The sequence below is a fragment of the Hoplias malabaricus genome, chromosome X2, assembly GCF_029633855.1.
Source record: "Hoplias malabaricus isolate fHopMal1 chromosome X2, fHopMal1.hap1, whole genome shotgun sequence".
Taxonomy (NCBI): Eukaryota; Metazoa; Chordata; class Actinopteri; order Characiformes; family Erythrinidae; genus Hoplias; species Hoplias malabaricus.
Window position 1 is genome coordinate 9,328,925 of NC_089819.1, and position 14,592 is coordinate 9,343,516.

The window sequence follows — 14,592 nt, forward strand, 5'->3', positions numbered from 1 at the left end:
AATGCAAAGCCGGCACATTTTTCCTGGGTCAATTTCCCCATCAGATTTATTTTTTAACCCCTCAGTGTTCAGTCTTATTGTTCATCCCCAGCATCCACACCATGTCTAAGGAAGTCTCTCGCTGTGAATTTGCTGCTGTCTACAGTCTCTGCAGTATCGAGGAGAGTAGTTAATGTTTCTATGCTACTTCGTAGCATATGTGTTTGACTACTGACCAATCATTTTCTTTGTACTTGTCTTCTTCTTCTTCCTCTCTCCAGTGTTGGCCTCCACTATTGTCCAAACCAAGATGTTGCCAAACAGGTGGCCAATTTCTATAGTGCTTAGACTTCTGAATGGGATTCTGAATGGACAATTTTATTTTTTCCTTTAAAACCTTTGGGTTTGGGTAATTGCAAAATTGGTGTGGCTTTTAAGTGGCACGATGTTATCCCGTATAAAATTTAATTTGCAAAATGAGCATAAATCCAAGAATATGCTTTAGCATACCAGGTTAACAGACATGTTATGGTAACATGTTAACTGCTTCAATAACTATGCTACAAGTACCAGATTGTGTCTTAGCAACTGCAGACAAATATAAACAGAGTGCAGCTTGGTTCTGTTTTGGGTTTACAGTAGAACAGTATTTCAAAGTCTATATTTAGCTAAGATTGATCCTGATATAACAGCCCCAACTAAAGCGCCTTCCCTTATTTTTAGTGTGTAGTCTGAGGCCACCTGGCGGACACTTGAGGAATCACACGTTTAATTCCATTTTAGGTCAATGTGAACATATTCATCAATATTATTCCAATTTCACGGACGAACAGATCACACTACTCAATTTTTCTCTCTTCACGTCTTTTTAATCTCAAAGAGCATTGAAGGAAACCCTCATTTACAATGAAGCTGTGAATTATTGAAAAACAAAACAAAAACAAAACAAAATCAGGGTAGAGTTATGATAATAAATTAGTTGGAATAGATATTTGTCGAGTCTCTGCTTTTTGGCTAAGATCAAGTGTATTATCTGTTCTTATCAGTTAAATATCTGATACTTTTTATTTTAACTGAAATCCCTAGTTTCAGTTCTTAGAACCGTTAAGGATTAACAAAATGATTTGTACCGTTTAGAGTCAGCAGTGATTACTATTTATTCATAGTATAATGATTTACAGATCTGTAGATGTCATTAATCACTCCAGACAGAGGGCGAGAATCAGTTGCAGGTTTATTTAAGAGTGTTGAACAATTTACAGTGTAAATTAATACTATACTTTGAAGTGAAGTAAAAACCAGAAATATTGTAAAACCCGGAGATCAGTACAGCGAGACAAACAAGTCCATTAGTGAAATCCAAAAATCAAAACCGAGTATCAGGCAAAAAGTCAGAAAAACTAAAAACGTAATTAAAAAACAGAAGGCTCAGAATTGCACAAATGGCTCAAATATTTGGCCTACGTTGCAACTATGAAGACAAAACAGATCTTAAAGGAACACTATGTAACATTTTTACCTTAAATTTACAGCTTTTAAAATGATTGTGACGCTTCACTGAATTGTAATACAGAGAACAGGGCCTCTGCACCACAGAAACTGCACTTTTGGAGGAGGGTAGGTAAATTTTTCCTGCGTGTCCCCGCTACTCGAGTTTTTTTTTTTTTTTTTTTTTTTTTTTTTCAGAGACATCTGTATTTTTTTCCTTTGTTTTTTTCCCTTAATAACAGAACATTAGAACCATAATAAGTCATGGTACATTTACTTTCGATTCTTAAGTACATTTGAAGGTAAATACTTTTGTCCTTTTACTCATGTACGCTTAGTGTACTTTGTCCCCCAGTGTGTGTGTGTGTGTGTGTGTGTGTGTGTGTGTGTAATACAACCGTACAATAAAAACATATCATCATCATCATCATCATCATCATCAACTTCTTTCCCGCTTGTCCATGTCAGGGTTGCGGTGAAAACAAAAACAATAAAAAATAAAAAATAAAAAAATAAATATATATATATTTATATATGTGTGTGTGTGTGTGTGTGTGTGTGTGTTTTTCCTTTTTTTATTGTACCGTTGTAGTTGCGGATGTTGTCCAGCAGGAGGCGCGGCGGGCCGCAGCTCCATTTCATCAGCAGCAGATCAGCGCTTCTCCCCGCGCGCAGCTCCAGGTAAACAAACAAACAAACAAACAAACACACGCACACACACATATACACACCGCCGCTCGGATACTCTGCGTTGCCGCACTCAGGGTCGAGGTTTTAAAACACTTAGAAAGTACTGTAGATAACTGCGTTAAAGGTAACGACGTCGTCAAGGAGACCAGCCAACGGGTCAGCGCGCGAGCTGCGGGCCTTCAGCGGAGAGCGGGAACAACGACCATTAAAACAACATTTACCATAAAAGCTGCGTCTAAGGAAGAGGAACTCGCGGCGGGAGGAGAGCGGAGGGAATAAACCGGGAATGTGTCTTTTTTCCGAACGAGGAAGAGCTGTGCGCGAGCTAGGCTAAGCTAAGCTAATTCCTGTGCTAAAGGTCCTGCTGAAGTTAGCTTCTTGTTCGAATGAGCAATTCCACCTTAAAAGGGATCGTCTGCTGGGTGGTTTAAGGTGGAATGGATAATTCGAACAAGAAGCTAACACTCCGCGTCACCTCGGAACAGTTTTGTTTTTATTTTTGTTTTAAATGGAAAATATGAAGAAATGGTTAGTTTTTAATTCTCTGGCTCACATCAGACATAAATAAAGATGATTAATGCAGTATATTTGTAAGCCTGCTGATTTGTATCTGGTTGAATTTGGCTAAATTAGTTTGAAGAGTTGTAAGTTCTCTGTGGTTGCTGTATGAGCGCTGTTTTGTGTTTACTTTGTGGATGTTTGTGTATTAAAACCGCTTTAAACAGCACTGTTGACCCATAACGTGCGCTGTCATTCTGTATTGATGTGTATGGACTAACGTTTGATAGCGTGTCTTTAAATAATTCTGAACTACACTTCATCATTTACAATATAGGAATCGATCATAGATATTCATTCACAGGGACGTATTAATCTCATTAGTATACTCATTACCATACTGGGAGAAATATATTACAGTGTCAGGACAGTGGGAAATTAATAAAGAGTATGTTCAACTAAACAGCGCTGTGTCCGCAATTTTCTGAAAATTGTTTAAATCAAAATGAGAAATTGCCCATGTACTAGCGTTTGAGACGTAAGCAGTCGTCTCGATTGTCCTGCATTTTGATAAGACGTTTTAACAGTGGTGATGAATGTAAGCAGATGTTTCCAGGTCAAATACACAAATACTGCACTTTATTTCCTCTGCACCACTAGCAGTGTCCTCCACCTGTCTACAAACCTTTACCTGGAACGATGATGATAATGAAGATGATTGATACTAGTGTAAATTTGAAATGAATAAGTTTCTTTCTCTCCCAATGTCCTGTGTCCCTTTTCAGCAGGAATGGATGTCAAAACTGGTGGGACATCAGCAATACATTCATACCCAATTCATGTAAAAACTCTTAGGAGCTTTTAGAGGATGTCTGGTTCCATTCTCCACCAGTGTCAACTTTTCTGACGCTTACGGTTTCTCTTGATTTAAAACCTTCTCCATCGCTAATTATGCATCTGTTGCACTTCAGTTTTTACTCATAATATAATATGTTCAGCAAGCTGGGCTAACCAATGCCGTGGATTGTCGTAGGATAGATGGTAAAGTAAATTTGACAGAAAACTCATTAAATTCCACAATTCAGTGATTAATGTGAATTCATGAATGCCTTAATATATAAATCAACATGGCCGTATATAAGCTGTCCACTACGATATTAAAATTAACATGTTATGAAATAATGCTGGGTTAAATGTTAGTCCAATGCATTGGGTAAATTCATCTTTCATGAACAGGCTTAATTTTTGTAGTCTGTGCTTGTGCATAGTCAGAGTGGCCTGCTCTGGTATGTCCTCCAGTCTGTCATATTGCCTGTAGGGTTGGGGTCTGGATGAAATGGATGTGTCTGTTTTGGAGTGGGTGTGTCTGTTCTGGAATGGGTGTGTCTGCTGATTGGAATAGACAGATGCTAGCTGTGGATTTAAAACAACAGGAATCATTCTGACAAATCACACTGAGGTTTACTTTGTGCTGATATTTTGACCAAATGCAGAACAGTCCAGGGCTGTGAGCTAAAGGACAGTGCCATCCTAACTCCATAGAACTCAACTGCAACAGTTATTCTCAGAAGCTATGAAAGAAAAGCCTATTTGCTTAATTCATTTGTCCATTTTGTGTTTCTTTATGTAATAAATGTTTGACATCTTAGTTACACAGACCAAAAGTTTTATATATTGAATCATGCAACATTACTGATTAGGGCATGAAGTTTTGCAATAGGGCTGCATCTATTAATTATTGTAATAATCACCATTTCAACAGATTACCATTATATGAGAAAATATTTTTACATTATTAAAGAGCAGTAAATACACACACACACACAAGGAAGGAAGACCGAACTCTTACAAGAACAGCTAACTAGATTCCTTTTAAGAAAAGTAACCTTTATTTTTTTGTAGATTGAATCACATTTAATAACACCTTAAAAGAAAGTACAGCCTATGCCCATTCACATTCATACCACATGTCCTTTAATGGGATATGTATTTGATGTAAAACCATTTATGAAAGGCTGTGTTCACATTAGCAGGCTGAACAATGTTACGGAATAAATAATATAATAATATAATGTTAATATAATAATAATAATAATAATAATAATAATAATGTGTCGCAGTCACAAGGCTCCAGGGGCCTGGAGGTCGTGGGTTCGATTCCCACTCCTGGTGACTGTCTGTGAGGAGTTGGTGTGTTCTCCCCGTGTCCGCGTGGGTTTCCTCCGGGTGCTCCGGTTTCCTCCCACAGACCAAAAACACACAGTGGTAGGTGGATTGGCGACTCATGAATGTGAGAGTGTGTGTGTTGCCCTGTGAAGGACTGGCGCCCCCTACAGGGTGTATTCCCGCCTTGCGCCCAATGATTCCAGGTAGGCTCTGGACCCACTGTGACCCTGAACTGGATAAGCGGTTACAGATAATGAATGAATGGATAACAGTGCAACAATCACCCATGCATTTTAACCACTGTCCACTCATAAATGATAAATTTGCTCTATTATGGTGCAGAAATGTATGTGTTTTAGGGGATTTTTTAAAAATGATTTTTTTTCTGCAAGTATCTTCTGTTGGATTGTTTATTGTGATGTAAACATAGCCTAAATTTATCTGCAAAATTAGAGTTAATAAAAAGTTTCTTTTTTTAAAATTTTATTTCATTTATTTTTCCCCCCTTTTTAAAGACGTTTAAAGACCTACAGGTATCAGATGAGTTAATCAGGTAATCAGGTAGACTGTGGTAATGAAACATTTTACATGTCTCATTAGTGACTAAACGTATGGAGGACATTAAAATGAACTACTAATGGGCGAGTGAGTTTTGTGAAAAGTGCTGCATTCTCACTAATATAGTGACCTCCACAATCATCCTGACCACCTCTCAGCCGTCATCTGCTTCAGGAACATGCAAATTCATGTTAGTCTGACTATCGCCAGAACTTTTAAACTGAGGTTCACGCTGGCTGTATTGCTACATAACAGATGCCACTTTGTATATGCCGCCAGGGTGGTGCCTCTGTAAATCACTTTGCTATTTGTAGCTGTTATATATCAAACTGCTTATTAAATACTGTGATGTTTAAAATGAACAGTTTTAATAACCTTAAAAACAGTTAGAGAGTGTTTTTAAATACTTTGGATATGAGTTGTGTCTCTGTTGTATTGTAGCATAAGGTGCAAGACAATATGATCACAGCTTTATAAGTTCACTGACTGTACCTCTCCATCTCTCTCTCTTTCTCTCTCTCTTTGCAGGAGTGTGAGAGATGTAATGGGCGGTTAGTGTGTTTGTGTGTTTCTGAGTAACTCTGTGTGTATATGTCTGTATGTGTGTGTGTATATATGTGTAAGTGTCCTGAGCCCACTCATCAGAATGAATGGGGACATGCCTCAGGTTCCCATAACCACCCTTGCTGGCATTGCCGGGTTAACAGACCGTGAGTACACACATACACACACACACACACACACACACACACACACACATATATACAAATAAACAGTGACCACAATGTTTAGGCATGTGTTAACTGCTACTTAAGTTGACAGTTTTTTTTTTTTTTTTTTTTATGTCCTCAATTGTTTTTTACACTGGGACACATAACAGAGATTTGCAAAAATGTATTAATTTATTGTAGAGAGATCCAGCTAAAACACAGAATTCCTTATTTGTGCATTAGCACACACGTTCAGTAAGATATAACTGTTGCAACATTTACAGTGGACAGGTGCCAGAATGAAATTCCTGCTCCGTTTAAAGTGTAGTTTTGTTGCAGCACTACTTTGGTAAATATGGGAAATGTATCTGTGTTGTATCTAGGTTTGTCACAGTAATTACATTATCGACTTATCAAACAACACATGACATTTACTCTGTGATTTCATATTTCACACACTAGCATGATTTCAGTAGTATTATTTAATTTACGTTTTAATAGGTTATTTAAACTTTTTCTAAATTCAAATTTAATTTCTGAATATTCTTAATTACTAAGTTTTTCTTAAAAGTTTGTCTCTCTTTAAAGGGATATAGCTGCGTTATTATGCTATTATATTTTCATTAGTGGCATATATTGGTCTAAAGATGACAATAATACTATTTATTGCAATTATTTCTGAAATATATATCAACCACATAAAATAGTTGTCTTGACAGGCCTAGTTGTATTCTAATACTTTGTTAATGTTTTGTGGTTAGTGCTGAACCAGCTGCCCCTGCCCTCTCCCCTCCCGGGAACCACCACTAAGAGCCTCCTGTATAGTGTGCGTGTAGTGGAGGAAGTGGAACGCCTGCTGGGCAACAGGGATGAAGCTCTCGCTGCTCAGCTAGCTGGCGGGTTAGCACAGGTCTCCACAGAAGACATGTGAGTACTGTTATTGCTAACATTAGTTTAGGTCTCCAGTGAAAACTTGAGTAAAGCTAATGCTAATACTGCTAACATTAGCACTGAAGAATATTAGCTCAGTTATCTAATGAACCCGTGTGTAATGCTAAGGCTAATGTTACTGTCAAAAATTGAGTTTCGAAAGCTAGAGTTAAAAACATTTGCCATTGTATGAAAGGTGTTGTTACAGAGAGGTGTGTGTTTGTGTGGTATGTGTTTGGTGTGTGTTTGTGTGGTTCCAAGAAGAAGAAGAAGTGCGCCAGACAGCGCTCTGTCCTCCTGTTGGTTCAGACTAGGCGAAAAAATCCAAAAATTCTAACATGCTAGACTTTTTGTCGGGGGCATCCCAGACGCTGCATTGCTGATCTTTGATTATCTTACACTACACAACCGTTAATTGCCCCTGGCACTCATATTCGGTTCTGACACTGGAATTTTGTCGAATACGACAAAATCCGGCCAAAATAAGGCTAAATATTTGTAGTCTGATTCCGGCATGCAAGGAAGGTTTATGATTGTTCATGTAATGTTTGTGTGTGTGTGTGTGTGTGTGTGTGTGTATGTAATGTTTTGTGATGTATTGTGTTTGTGTGCCATTTAATGTTGTGTTTTAGAGAGCTGAAGGACGGTCTGGGTTCCGATGAGTTGGAAGGAGATGTTCCGATTTTGTTGCAGCTGCTGCTCTCGAGGAACCCAAACATATTCAGAAACAAGACCACACCCAATACCCCTCAGTACAACAATCAGACAGGTGACACAAACACTACATTTCTACAAATTAGTGGACTCTTGCTTATGTGATATTTCTTCTGAAAATAAATGTACTACTGACTGCACAGTAGAATATTTGGTATTGACCATGGTGACTTTATCCTCATGGGTTGCTGCTATGGAGTATCCCATTCTATTGGCCAGTGCTTTTCTAGAGTGATTATATACTATGTTCACACTGGGGGTAGCTTGTTTTATCTGTATTCCCAATTTATTAAACATTTGGGCAGATTGTGTTATTTTATGGAACTGGTTTTCTTTTTGTGTTTGTTTTGGACAGGATTAGCACAGCAGCAGATGGCACCACAGTTCAAAATGACCGACAATTCAATGCAGGGAAGCCCTGCCTCCAACAGTTACCAGCAGTGCTCTATTACCCACAGTCCATCTGGGTAAGGTTCCATCTGTCCAGACTTCAGTGGACATGTTTTTGATATAATGGGGTGTGTTTATAGTGTGTGTGTGTGTGTGTATTGTAGGAGGTTTGTTTCAGGTCAGACGGGTTCAGGTGGTCGTTTCCTGTCACAGCAGACGAGTCCCGTGCCCAGTCCATATACACCTCAGAGCCCTGTCTCTGCATACAGACAATATCCTCATCCACCTGCTTATAGTCAACATCAACACCTGCAGCAAGGTACACATTACACCTAAACAACACCTGCAGCAAGGTACACACACACTCTACACCTAAACAACACCTGCACCCAGTAAAGGGCACATTTGAACTACACTTGCAGCAATGTACACATTACATCTGCACTATATCTGCAGCATGTACCTACTACAGGTGTCCTCAGCAGTTTTTTTTTTTTTTTCACTTAATGTCTTGCCTTTTGTCTAGGTTCTGTTGCAAGTCCCATGATTCCAGGTGGTATGAGGAATCCTCTGGACAGTAAGGTATGAGATCTCATTTTGAGGTTTATTGTTTATTTTGCTTTTATTTAGTTTTAAATTCATAGCAACAGTTAAATGAACCACGTAAAATTAAAAAAATATATATCTTCTAAATTCTAAGAAAATAACTTTGACTCTTTGAACAAAACATTGCGTCTCCATTTTTGCCTTTTATTATGTTTTGATGTAATTTGCCCGAGCTGCCCGTTACACTCTGTGGGGAAATTTATAATGGATGGTCTAACTGAAATGGTCCAAAATTATTTAGGAAAAACAAGTTGTTAGAGTAAGCAAAAACCCAATTTCCAGAACGGTTGGGATACTTTATAAAATCCAGTAAAAACTGAAATCTTTAATTTGTTATTTCATGTGAACATTAATTTAACAAACTAAAAAAAATTTAAACAATCTTAAAAAAGATTTTGAATGTTTTCAATGATAATTAAAATTCTCTTTGTTAAATATAAAGAAAATTAGAAACTGATGCCTGCAACACATGCAGAATAAGCTCTGACTTACACAAGTGAAAACAGAAATATTTTCTTAAATAAAACTTCAAGTAATTTAACACATTACTGTATTACGTTTTAATTGTATTTTTGAAAGTATCCTAACTTTTCTGAAAGTGGTGTTTAATTAATACTTTTAATGAGAATTTGTTTTATCTGTTACATAAGTACTGTTTGGAAAAATAAAGATTTGGTTTGAGCAGAATTTGCATAGAAGTGCACTGATGGTAATTTGCATTTGTGTGTTTTTTTTTTTTTTTTAAATAAATCTTGTACACTTCTTCTCTTAGGAAGGGTTGAGGAATTATTCAGGAGCCCCGCCCCTGCTGCAGTCATCTCCACCATACACACCTCCTCAAGAGACAGACCTTATGCTTGGAGAGAAGGGGAGGGACCTGAAAGGCGATGTAGATAAGGGTGTGGTGTGTGATGTGTTGGCTTCTCCATGTGCGGATGGAGTTAAGGGCGGGGTTTTCTCCAGCTCTGACGCTGAGGGTGAGCTAGTGGAGGCTCTTGCTGCCATCGAAAGGATGGAGAAGGAAGCTGCCGCTGCTATGGAAACGGACCGAAGCAATAAAGAGGTGCAGGACAAAGGTCAGTGTGTTTGTACCTATTATTATTTATTATTAGCCACACATGTTTTATGGCGTATAGAAGGATTCACCATGCATCTTAATTGTACATTTCAGTAATTTCAGTAATAACCTATGCTACAATTTTCTGCTCTGTTTTGAAAGCTTTTCAAAAAAACTTTTTAAACTTTAAATACATTGAACTATCCAATTCATAAAATATAGCACAAAAAACATCTTGAAGAGACTGACAGTGTTGTTTGGCAAATGATATGTCATTTTTGCTAAATCCCCCACAAATGAAATGTTCTTATAATTTTCCTCTCTCTCTCTGCCTCTGTATCTGCATCTGTACTCATGTAGATAAACCTCTGAAGAAGAGGAAGCAGGATTCTCATCCTCAAGAGCCTGGTACTGGGGGTTGTGGGGGCATTGCTGTGGGTAACCGGCCGGCCCCCGTGGAAGGCGGGGCTGTAGGTGGTGCCGAGGACAGCTGTGCAGCACACTGCTGGCCACAAGAGCCTCAGGAGGGTGTGACTCCCAAACCCCTGCAGCGAGCTGGCCAAAATGATGACAGAAAAGCAGATGCCCCACGGCAACAGCGCAGACATCATGATGATGGAGATGCAAGCAAACCCGGTGAGCTGCCGGCATTCGAGCTTGCTGAGAACTCTGGCTTTAAGGAGCCAGAAGGGGCAGGCCCAGGAGGCCCCGAGAGCATGGCCTTGAGCTGGAAGCTACCACGTGTGTGTCTGAAGAGACTGGAGGTGGAGCCTGAGGCAAAAAAGAGCGTAAAACCAGTGGTGGTCCTGCAAAAACTGTCCCGGGATGATGTTGAGAAGCTGATGAAGGAGAGGGAGTCACGTCAAAAATCTGCCAAAAACAGACTTACCTCTGGGAGATATGGCAAAGGTACAAAAAAAAAGTTAATGACAAAACTGATAATTACAGTTCAAACTGACAACAAGAAACTGACTTTTTGTGTGTGTGTGTGTGTGTGTGTGTGTGTGTGTGTGTAGCTGGTGTGGACCCCTCAGTGCTGAAAGACCTTCCACCAGAACTGCTGGCTGAGATTGAGTCCTCCATGCCACTTTGTGAGAGGGTGAAGATGAATAAGCGCAAACGCAGCTCAGCTAGTGAACGTCCCCACTATGCAGAGGACAGTTCGGATGAAGACATCGAGGATATCAGCTGTGAGTCACTTAGTGGTTGGATACTCCGAAAAAAGGCATGGCTTAGGGAGTGTGGTTTAGTGATTGTTTTGCAGTTTAAAGTCTAGTACAGATGTAATATACTCTCAATACAACAACAACACCACAATTCAGCACACGTTCAAAGCCTTCATCATTCAGTCAGTCATTTCTTTCATTTTGTGAGACAATCGCAATACTGACAAATAGTGGCCTGAATGTGTTAGAGAGTATGTTTTAAACCAATTTTCCACAGGACCACCCACATGTGGGGGAGCCCCTTTTGAGGCAGGTGCATTTAAGGACTACAAAGTTATTTGAATCTTGGTCATGTAACAGTAACACATAAATCTGGCCACATTTCCTTTTATTCTTTAGTACTGAATCTCTGAAACATTCAGGACACTCAGTATCAATATAATGACCTTAAATTTAATTAGGTTAAAATTTTTACTGCAGTTGTTCAGTTCTTAGAGGTCCCTTCTCTCTATTGTGTCACTCACGTGTGTAGGAAAAGTTATTTCTAAATAATTTATGAAAAAATGGACAACCTTTATTACAGCAAGCAGCAGCAAGATACAGTTATTCACCGAGGATTCAGTGGAGCTGGACTGAACGTTGAGTAGTAGAAAAACACACCATATATAGATTGACAATACCGCCTTCCCCTAAGCTCCTCCTGAAGGATGTGATGTCAGTTTTGTCTGAATACAGTCCATGTGCAAATACCACTCAAGTTCTAACTATACTGAACTCTGAGTTCTGTCACCTTCTTGTTTAGACTTGTTCCCTTTGTCTGTGATGGTTGTTGATTACTCAGTAATAAAATTCCATTGATATTGATTAGGTCTTATGGTCCCACAGTGAGAGCTGTTGTGGCCCTTCCTGCTTTGTTTGTTCATATGCTAAATAGGTCAAACGGTCACTCTACCTCTGGGAATTCACACTGGTTTGGAACATTTATTATGATATTAATATTGTTGATTGCAGCGAGGTAAGCCAGTCACATTTGGGTCCGTGCTGTAATTTGTTACACTTGTTTAAACCTGGTGATAAATTTCAGTGAATGACAATATCTCCTCTCTCTCACTCTTTCGTCTGTCTGTGTGGCTGGGTTGGTGTTTGCATCTGGCAGTGCGCAAACGTCAGAAGAAAGAGCGTGACCGGACTTGGGAATTTGAAGAGAAAGACAGACGAAGCTCTGGAGAACATCGGAGAGGGAGTGGAGTCTTCGACAGCCGTAAGGGAAGGGGCGGTCGTTATGCCGACTCGGAAGAAGACTCACCACCTCCCAGTATCAATGATGGTTAGACATTATTAATATTCCATGAATCCTATCTATAATTTACTTCAGAAGATTCCAAACACCAGACCCAATTTTAAGTTAGCCTTAAAATGTTTGACAATTTTAGACAAGTTTTATATTTGCAAGAAAAGCAGGAAAGAAAACAGTACAAAAAAAGCATTGTTTAAAAATTAAGTATACAGTAACATGCTTCAGATACAAAACTAATGAAAACAGTGGGTTTAAGATCACCTATTCTGCCTTCTAACCTTCAGTAAATACAAGATTACCCTGTTACACTCTTAAGCCCAATTTATACTCCTGCATTGACCCTAAACCGTGGGCTACACATCATTGCGAACCCTATGCCGTAATCTGACACAGATTGCTGGTACAAGTGGATCAGACCCAGTATCACATACCTTGTTGGTTTGCTTTGTAGATATAAAGTCAGAGACGGTAGCTCAAATGTTGTGTTGGTCGTCCTCTATTCCTTCATCAGTGGACACAGGGCACCACCCCAGGACGCTGTTGGATGTATGTTTGGTTCATGGACTGTTCTCAGTCCAGCAGTGACACTGAGGGGTCTACAAACACTAGCAGCACTGCTGTGTTTGATGCACATGTACCAGCACAACACACACACATCACCACCATCACTGCAGCGCTGAGAATGTATGAACTGGTGATAAGAATGTATGCAAAGAAAAAGATGGATTACAGTCAGTAATTGTAGATCGACAAATTCTCCTGTGTGGTCAGTGGAGCTGATAAAATGGTCAATGAGTGTAGATATGAGGTAGGTGTTCCTAATCCAGTGATTGTTCAATGTAGGTGCTTATTTGTTTGTGGAAATATGTTGCAGTGTTGATGAGTTTGGAGTACTGTAGCTGTAATTGTGTATATTTTGGGTGTAAGTTGTGTATGAGTGTAATGTTGAAAAAGTTGTGGGTTTTGTTATTGCAGTGGCTCGGAGTATAAGGAAAAAGGAGAAAGAGAAGAAGAGGAAAGCATATGAACCCAAGCTCACAGCTGAGGGTAAACCTCCGCCCCCTTTACTCATCCATTTCCTGTTCTGTAACTGAACCCAGCTAACCACCTGTCTGTGTGGTTATTTGTTTAGTAATTTATTTATTTATTTGTGTGTGTGCATGCAGAAATGATGGATTCTTCCACCTTCAAAAGATTTTGCTCCAGTATTGACAGCATCCTGGAAAACCTGGAAGACGTGGATTTCACTGCTCAGGGTAAACAAAGCATTACAGCTTTACCACTGCTTTTTTAACTGCTTTTAGTACAATCTTTGTGTCTGCTTTACTACCGTTTAATGCCGGATTGTTACGGCATTCCTTACCATAAATACTAAATAGTTTTATTAGTATTTATTTATTATGAATAATAAATAGTTTTATTGTTTTTAAAACTGCCTTATAACTAACTTTATTACTGTCTTTCTACTACCTATATTGCCATCTGTACCATGAAAAACCTACACACACCTGGTTTCATTCACTGATTCACAAACAAGGATCATTAATCATTTTGCTAGTAAAAATGTAAGAATATGGTGTAAAAGGCTTGAATATTAAGGTGGATTTCGGAACATTATGATCGTGTATAATAAGTAATGACATTGTTTATTGAAAAATTGTGCTCAGCTTCACCTTATCTTTGTGTGTTGAGTAGAGATTAATTACCAAATGGAGATTTAAGTGTGTAGTTCATATTTTCACATGAATTTTCTTATGTTTTTGTAAACGTGATCATTATTGTAATACACTGTGTGTTTATAGATGATGATGAGATTCCTCAGGAGCTATTGCTGGGGAAACAGCAACTGAATGAACTAAGCAGTGAGTCAGCAAAGATAAAGGCCATGGGCATCGCAGATAAGGTGAGGAAAACCACACAAATCAATAAAAAATAAATAAAAAGTAAATGAAACACTTTATCACACAGTTTATTACACTTACAGTATTATAACTCGTTTCCCTGAGCTTAGAAAAGAACAGAAAAAACACAAACTAAATTAACTTAGCACAGAAAGCAGTGAGCAGCAGCTAATTTCTTTCCCCCTTTCTGTCTCTGTGTTTTCAGATTCCCTGTGATAAATTGGTGAAGTTGTTGAATATTCTGGAGAAGAATATTTTGGATGGAGCTAATCTCTCAACCCTCATGAGTCCTGTAAGATCTGCACTGATTATCAGAAAACACACTTTCATTATGTTCTATTACAGTAAAAAGCACATATAATCACAACATAATTTCTCCTCCATTCTTTTCTCCCTGCCTCCTTTTTTTTCTCTCTCATTATATTTTCTTGCTTCTCACCCA

At 38.7% G+C, this 14,592-nt stretch overlaps 1 protein-coding gene and 1 pseudogene across 1 annotated transcript in view; both read left to right on the plus strand.

Annotated features, from left to right (window-relative positions):
- Positions 1 to 973: 973 nt before the first annotated feature.
- On the plus strand, positions 974 to 1,085 carry LOC136677567 (U2 spliceosomal RNA; annotated as a pseudogene).
- Positions 1,086 to 2,081: 996 nt separating this feature from the next.
- Positions 2,082 to 14,592, plus strand: part of LOC136676465 (nipped-B-like protein A) — a 32,037-nt gene continuing 19,526 nt past the window's right edge. The window contains exons 1-15 of the mRNA XM_066653515.1: positions 2,082 to 2,148; positions 5,908 to 6,089; positions 6,851 to 7,016; positions 7,652 to 7,788; positions 8,089 to 8,200; positions 8,288 to 8,442; positions 8,650 to 8,705; positions 9,502 to 9,805; positions 10,147 to 10,695; positions 10,803 to 10,976; positions 12,109 to 12,279; positions 13,225 to 13,296; positions 13,416 to 13,505; positions 14,052 to 14,152; positions 14,356 to 14,442. Of these exons, the coding sequence (XP_066509612.1) occupies positions 6,026 to 6,089; positions 6,851 to 7,016; positions 7,652 to 7,788; positions 8,089 to 8,200; positions 8,288 to 8,442; positions 8,650 to 8,705; positions 9,502 to 9,805; positions 10,147 to 10,695; positions 10,803 to 10,976; positions 12,109 to 12,279; positions 13,225 to 13,296; positions 13,416 to 13,505; positions 14,052 to 14,152; positions 14,356 to 14,442 (2,238 nt within the window). The 5' untranslated portion in view covers positions 2,082 to 2,148; positions 5,908 to 6,025. The remainder of the gene's footprint in view (positions 2,149 to 5,907; positions 6,090 to 6,850; positions 7,017 to 7,651; positions 7,789 to 8,088; positions 8,201 to 8,287; positions 8,443 to 8,649; positions 8,706 to 9,501; positions 9,806 to 10,146; positions 10,696 to 10,802; positions 10,977 to 12,108; positions 12,280 to 13,224; positions 13,297 to 13,415; positions 13,506 to 14,051; positions 14,153 to 14,355; positions 14,443 to 14,592) is intronic.